The sequence below is a fragment of the Macadamia integrifolia genome, chromosome 4 (assembly GCF_013358625.1).
Source record: "Macadamia integrifolia cultivar HAES 741 chromosome 4, SCU_Mint_v3, whole genome shotgun sequence".
Lineage (NCBI taxonomy): Eukaryota > Viridiplantae > Streptophyta > Magnoliopsida > Proteales > Proteaceae > Macadamia > Macadamia integrifolia.
In genome coordinates this window covers 12,814,432-12,821,538 of record NC_056560.1, presented here as the reverse complement: position 1 = coordinate 12,821,538, position 7,107 = coordinate 12,814,432, and the positions used below count along the sequence as shown (strand labels likewise).

Sequence of the window (7,107 nt, the reverse complement as noted above, 5' to 3'; positions counted from 1 at the left end):
ATAGAAAAAGGGGGGGAATGCGTGTGACAAGAGTTGATCCCTAGACCACAAACCTGGCGCCTGCTTTACCAGCAGAAGCTGCAACCAGTGCGCTATGCACTAGATTTATAAGCCAGTCATGGTGCAAGGTCCTGAAGTGAGCAAGCTCAATTAGGCCAGACTGATTGACAACACCCAACAGCTGAGACTAACATTCTAAGAAGAAAAAAAAAAAAAAACGTACCAATGAGGTAGCCTTCACTACTGAATCACGATCATGGCCGTGAAATTGAGCATCTTCTTCAAGAAATGAAAGCATCACATCCATGAAGTCTTGCTACTGATCACCATCAGTAGTCTTCTCAGATACTCTCTTTTTCCTATGTTCTTGAAGCCAGCTCTCAGCGAGCACGTCCATCTCTTTAGAAATTTTCTTCATTGCCCTTTGTTGCCCATCCCAATCAAACCCTGATAGGGAGCTGGGAAGCACATCTGATGCAACTGAGACACCTATATATTTAAAGAAATCAACTATGAGTCTTTGGATCCTCTGGACCTCTTCATTGTTCTCACCATCGACAAAACTGGAATATCGTTTACCCACAACCATCTTAAGAACAATATTCATGCTTAGATCTCCAAACAATTGATTCATTTCCACCTTAATCTGATTCCTATTGTTTTTCATCCGATATAGATCCTTAATACTGTTAAGTTTTGTCTCGAATTCTTGACCCCACTCCGACAAATTTTGGTGGCGACTCGAATGGAAAATTTTTTGAGATCTGATTGAAGCAGAGGGGTTGGGTTGATAAGCCCAAGCCCAGAACCCACCACTAATCTTGTATGGGGGTGCAGGAACGTAGCCCATGCGGTATGGTTTGACCGGATTGACTGCGACCCGATGGGTCGACCTACGACTTGGAGTATATAATGCACTATCGTCTTGTCGAGCAAGTCATTGTAATTTGGGGGGGTTTTTTGAGCTAAGGTTTCAAAGCGAGGCCATTGCTTGGGTGTAATCTCTCTTCTGCATAGTGAAACATCTTCTTTTTCGCCCAAGGATATAGCACACCACATTGGTATGTGAACCTTATTAAATTTCTGTGTATTGTGCGATCTCTTAATATATTTTCGTATTTCTTGGTGTTTGCTCTAACAAATACAGTTTCCGATCTCTGCGTATCGAACTCGCTGGAGTAACTCGAGCCGGCTAAGGGAGAGTAGCTCAAGAACCACCCACTTGCGTACTGCATGCCAGTAAGGTCCATAGGGCGCCAAACCGACGAATGCATAGTCATAGCTCAAGTGGTCGCTTGAGGCACTTCTCGGACGGCTTGCAAGGGTTGTGCCATTTATGGTGAAGCACTCCTTGGCCAATTCCCAGTTGCTGATGATAAGCGTCCGATGAACACCAAATCGGACAGTGAGGGCTGGTCCGTGCTTGTCGGCCATGGTTGCGAGTGTTCGAAAGAGGGGCTTATCAGTGTCTGTTAACTGAAGGAGGTGGCCGATTATAGGCCATGCTCCAGGTGGCTCTGGGGCTTCTGCAGGCTTAATCTTGTTAACATAGGTGGTGGTACCTTTTGGGATCCATGGATGGTAAAAGATGAGAGCTAGAGCTAACAGACAACCAATGGCTTGGAGTGTGATGAGCTGGAGCTCCATGGGTTTGGATTGTTTGCTTGAGAGTGAGAAGAGGAGGAAGAGGGACTGAGGGGTAGCTTAATTAGTTGGATGACATGGCCTAAGTGGTGAAGTATCCAGTCAATGCCCAATAATCCTACTTGCCGGGGCTTTCTAGGTGAATTAGAATTCCCTGGCCAACTATTAAGAGTACTCACCTATCAGTTGATGATTAATGACAGTGGCCGAATCAGCTGCCCACCTGGTTACAGGTGGGGATTTATCCAGTCAATGCCCACCTGATTGTAGTTTCTGCTTGTAGAGCATGTGCCAGAGATTTATGGTCTAAAAATCAGCTCTTGTCACATAATACGGTAACAGCCAAGAGCAGACTCAAAACCGTGAGGGATTGAGCTCCTCTGCTGCCAGTGAATCTGGCGGATGCTGGCGGAGGTGAACACGTGGACGGTTAGATCTGAGAACCCTTTCTTCTCCACTTCCTTCACTCGCAGACGGTGTGCACCTTAAGCAAAATAACGCAGAGATCATTGAGAGATGTCTTCGATATCTTCTTCTTCTTCTTCTTCTTCTTCTTCTTCTTCATTCACACAGGGGAGGTGGTCGAGGAAGGTGAGTGGGAGAAGGAGCGACATAGGAATTTGTCGTCTCTTGCCGCTGGAGGAGGACTATTTTTAAATCGAAGCTCCAATTTTAATGATTTCATCGAGAGATACAGAGATTTGAAAGAACAATCAAAACTAAGAAACGGTAATTTCTACTGAATTAATAGGTTTCCTTTTAGGAAATTTGTAATTGATTTATGATGCTCTGAATTTTCAAGTTGTGTAGATTTTCAATTTTCTAGGGTTAGAGCAATATATGCTACGGTTCTCAGCTATTCAATGGCGATTAGTAGCGCACTGGTAGAAGTAGAGTTCGCCAAATGCGAATGCTGCAGATTGACAGAGGAATGCACGCCCACTTACATAGCTAGAGTTCGTGAGAGGTACCAAGGCCGACGGATCTACGGTCTGTGTGCCGAAGCCGTGAAGGACGAGATTTTCGCAACGGATAGGCACATCAACGTCGAAGAAGCTTGAATCGACACAAGAAGTTCAGATATTCGACTCCTCCGACTAATCCCGCCGAGCATCTGATATCCACCATGAACCAACTAAGCCGGAGGGGCTCCTAGATCTGACCGTCCATCGACCTCCGATGCCACCTCCGCCAGCCTCTGCTTGATTCGCTGACCGCAGAGTAGCTTGATCCCCTGGTAAGTGTGGACTTTTGCATATCACAACTTCATCAACTATGCTAGAATGATTTTCTTTTGCTAACAACGGGTATCCAGGTCTTCGGCTTGACTAGTCCTGTAAACTCATATTGACCTCACAACTACATGGACCGGATCATACCGAGATTGAATGAGAACCATTCAGCTTTCACTGAAAGCAGTGAAAAACACTAAACACCATGTATGAAACAGTTGTTGTTATTAAATATAGTATTATCAATTTGATGTACTTAATGTCACGACCTTTTTCTTAATGATATCCGACAGGTTACCTCCCCCCACCACCACCACCACCATTACCATTGTCCCAATGATATCCAACAGATTACCCACTAATACAACATAAAATTAAAATTAAGGGTGAGAGACGGAAGCCTGGTCACATGGCCTTTACATCAGCTTGGTCAATGAAGATGCATGCAAGCCATCAACACTAATGGAATTTCTGGTTTTACAACGGGTGAGATGATATTTTTGCACACCGGTGCCGCGGTCACAATATCATACTGCTTTCCTTTTTCCTAAAATTATATATATTTTTCCGCTTCCCTCCATAATGATGATTAAATGAGTTCAAAATTAACATTATAGTATATACTGTCTTAAGAACTCAGCTTTTCATAATTAAGTACTTTAGAGTTTTGAGAGATGTTTCAACTTTCAGCTTTGATTTGCTTCCTTTAGTTAGAGAGAGAGACAGAGAGAGAGAGCGCATAAAATTAACAAAGGAATCAACCGACACAAGACCAATGACATAAGACCATAGTAATGATGGTGTCTTTCAACTTTATTAAAATAAGGAGCTTTTCTTGTTCTTTAATTCTCTCTCCATCCTCTATTTATCAAGTAGTGAAGCTAAAAGCCAAGCACATATAACAATTACATTCAATTGTTCCATACTTCAAAACTAATGGGGTTGGTTGCCTAGCGGGTGAAAATGCCCTTTAACTCATCACCATTTGAATCGGTTGGTTGTGAGTTCGACTCACGGAACACCCTTTTTAGTTAAAAAAAAAACGATCCATACTTCAAAAACGAAATATTTCGATGAAACGAATGAAAACAAAGGAAAAGAAGAGTTTGAAATTACATAATTTACTCTCCACCGCCGGTACATATTCCAGTAAGCAACACCGGGAGACTATAACGAGCGCCAGCGGTGGGGGGTGGCGCCTCTCCCTGTGACGGAGGAAGGACCCTACCATCAGCGAACAAGAGCCGTCCATTCCCTGGACCAAACGACGGAGTCACCACAGTTTCAAGTTCCGCCGCTTCACCGTAAAAGGCCTCATCCCCAAATCTGCGTTCAACCTCAAGGAAGTCAGCCAACGAGGCAGGCTTCGCCGAATCGTCTCTACACAGATTCCACCACCGTCTCCTCGTCCTCCTCCTCTTCCTCTCACCTGCTGCCGCAGCCGTTGCCACTACCCTCTTACTTTTCCCTCTACCACGGCGGTCGTCAGCAGCAGCGGCGGCACCACCACCACCACCACCGACAATGGCAGCGCCGACGTTGTTCTCTGAAGGAACTCTGGCAATAATTTCCGGGAAACTTACTCCCATTAATGTACCCAAACTCGTACTCCGATCATGGAAAAACGACCCTGTTGACTGCAACAACAAAAATTACTTAAATTTTACATTAAAAATAGGTGAAACAAGAAACCCAGTTCCATTTTTCCTTTTTTTTCCATGAAAGGCTCTTACCTCAGTGTCAAGGTCAGATGAAGAAACCGAAGAGATGGTTGGAGACGACGGTGGAAGCAACTCGTGCTCTGGATCCAACATTTCCCTTCTTTCTCCTGCGAACAGAGAGAGAGAAGGGTTGGTGGGTTTTTTTGCTTTTTGGATAAAATAAGCAGGATAAGGACTCTTGGCGAGATGGTGATGGGTTCCTAGCTTAAAGATGGATTGGATTTTCTAGGATATTAGGGCTCAAAGCGAAGATTGAAGGGCTACGTTGGATGTATTGGTGGGCCAGCTTTTGTCATACATGGTAAATCCAAAGGTTTCAGAAGGAGGACTCATAATCCTTGAGGGAGGTGGGCTGAATGGGATCATCACTTAACAAGCGTAGACAGTAGTGCATTTCAAATGGATCGGATCAGATCAGATCAGATCAGATCAGATAATGAATTTAATGATAGGGTGCCTGATGGGCATGGTGGAGGCACATAATTTTTTTTTTAGAAAGAAAAATTATAGATTCTACACTGTTTGATCCAAGCCTTTTATCTAGTAAAGAAAATGACATTAACACACACCCTTAGAAGCTAAGCTAAGTTACCTATTATTAATTAATTATTCTCCACTGTTTAATTCAAGCTTTTTAGTGAACATCTCACAGACCCCGGGGGGCCGGGGGGGGGGGTGTTATCACAGTACAGTTCACCTAACTTTGTTGACAAACTTCCGGTAGGGTTCATACTCTTAGTTCCATTACCATGTCCATGTGCCACCCATAAAACTCTGCAAAAGGAAGCTCATATAGCAATACATCATAGTACAGTTTTGCAGGACAACAATGTGGATCACATGGTATTGGCTATCCTCCTCATCTTACTTTAAGTGGGGGGACCAAATCGACTTGAGAAGCTCAAGTCTTCTTGTTTTTTATAGGCTATGCTTGTTTGTCTGGAAATGAAAAGAAAAAAAGGAAAAATTTTAGAAGAAAAAAAAAAAAAAAGAATTTAAAAAGAAAGATAGATACATAAATCAATAATTATATCATTATAAAATGATACACATATCAAGAATGTGTACGATAGAATGATACGCATATTGAGAATGCATAGGATAAAATGACAGTAATGCACATAAAATGATACACATACTGATAATGCACAGGATAGAATGATGTAGGTGTTGAGAATGTGCAAAATAAAAATGATAGTATTGCACATAAAATGTTACACGTAATGATAATGCACAAGATTAAATTTTTTATAAGTATCTCTTGTGTTTATACTAAGAGGATGAAAAATAAGGTTACAACTTAATTACCACAAGATTTTCTCATTAGCTCTCTTGGTTTCCATGTAAAAAGATAGAAAAGAAATTTCTCTTATAAAATAATATTCTTTATTCTTTAATTGTTTTAATACATAAAAAAAAAGGAGGAAAACTTTCGTTTAAATAGAAAAATTATCTTGTATCACCCTTAATGTTAAAAATACGCCTTGTAAATTCTAGTTTGCTCATAACGTTAACTACACGCTGATGCATAACACCGTTAGCTTAAAATTGGAAAATACCCTTTTGACCGTATTATGTCTATCTCCTTTCCCGTTTGAGCTCAAGCTCAAAACCCCTTACCTCCTTCCTCTTTTCCATCTCTGTTTTCAACTACTTGCAACGACAATTGCACATTGTTCCAAGGTGATAGTTTAGCCAGCGATTGCACATTTTTCCTCTTCTTCTTCTCTATCTCCGTTCGGCCAACAATTGCAGTGGTGAGAACACATCCGAAGCCAGTGACCCCCATGCCCACTTGTTCTTTTGTGTCTCTACTCAGCCAACAATTATTCGCTCCCCTAAACTTCCGAGATATTACCACGGAAAGAAAAAAAAATAGATAAAAATGTGAAAAAAAAAAAAATCAGAATTACATGAAGGAACAAGAAAAATGTAATAAAAATTGAATTTGATCATCTATAAATCGAGGATCAAATTTCTGAGGTTTTTCGTATTTGTTTTTTAATCTGTTTCTCTTTCTGAAACTAAGGTTTGCTTTAAGGAAAACCAAATGAATGGGGAAGACAAAGATCCTACTCTTCTTGATGAAGAATAAGAGTTAACACATGAAGATGTGTGGGTTGTCATCAGTGCTTATTTCAAAGAGAAAGGTCCGTCAACATCTCAATTCTTTCGATGAGTTTATACAGAACATAATGTAGGAAATCATCAATGAGTTTGCTGATATTGAGATTCAAACAGTATCTCAGCATAATCCTGGCCGCCAATCCTAAACCTTTGACTGAATGTTGTAATGGGCTGTTATGGGGCTTTTTATATGGAAGGGGAAAACAGTAAGTTTACCCTTTGCCATTCAAAAAATATCGACCACACCATGTCATCACTTAACGCTTTTCCTCTAACATTATGAATTTGTTTTTGTTTTTTGTTGAATCCTTATTATGACTCAATAGATAATTTGATGAGCCAATGAATTTTTTTTCCATGTTTAAGAATACGGTTAACCAACA

General features: G+C 41.2%; 2 protein-coding genes and 1 long non-coding RNA gene across 3 annotated transcripts; 1 reads left to right on the top strand and 2 right to left on the bottom strand.

The window, feature by feature from the left end:
• Positions 1-316: 316 nt before the first annotated feature.
• LOC122076247 (cytochrome P450 CYP82D47-like) lies at positions 317-850 on the bottom strand. The gene has a single exon (XM_042641576.1). The coding sequence runs from the start codon at positions 848-850 to the stop codon at positions 317-319; it is 534 nt and encodes a 177-aa protein (XP_042497510.1).
• A 632-nt stretch (positions 851-1,482) lies between these two features.
• LOC122077360 lies at positions 1,483-3,131 on the top strand. Its single transcript, XR_006139777.1, has 2 exons — positions 1,483-2,373; positions 2,471-3,131. It is a non-coding gene; the product is annotated as an uncharacterized LOC122077360 (long non-coding RNA).
• A 795-nt stretch (positions 3,132-3,926) lies between these two features.
• On the bottom strand, positions 3,927-4,906 carry LOC122076158 (uncharacterized protein At3g17950-like). The gene is made up of 2 exons (XM_042641469.1): positions 4,610-4,906; positions 3,927-4,513 (listed from the first exon to the last, which is right to left on the bottom strand). The coding sequence occupies exons 1-2, from the start codon at positions 4,688-4,690 to the stop codon at positions 3,998-4,000; spliced, it is 597 nt and encodes a 198-aa protein (XP_042497403.1). The 5' UTR covers positions 4,691-4,906; the 3' UTR covers positions 3,927-3,997.
• Positions 4,907-7,107: the final 2,201 nt, after the last annotated feature.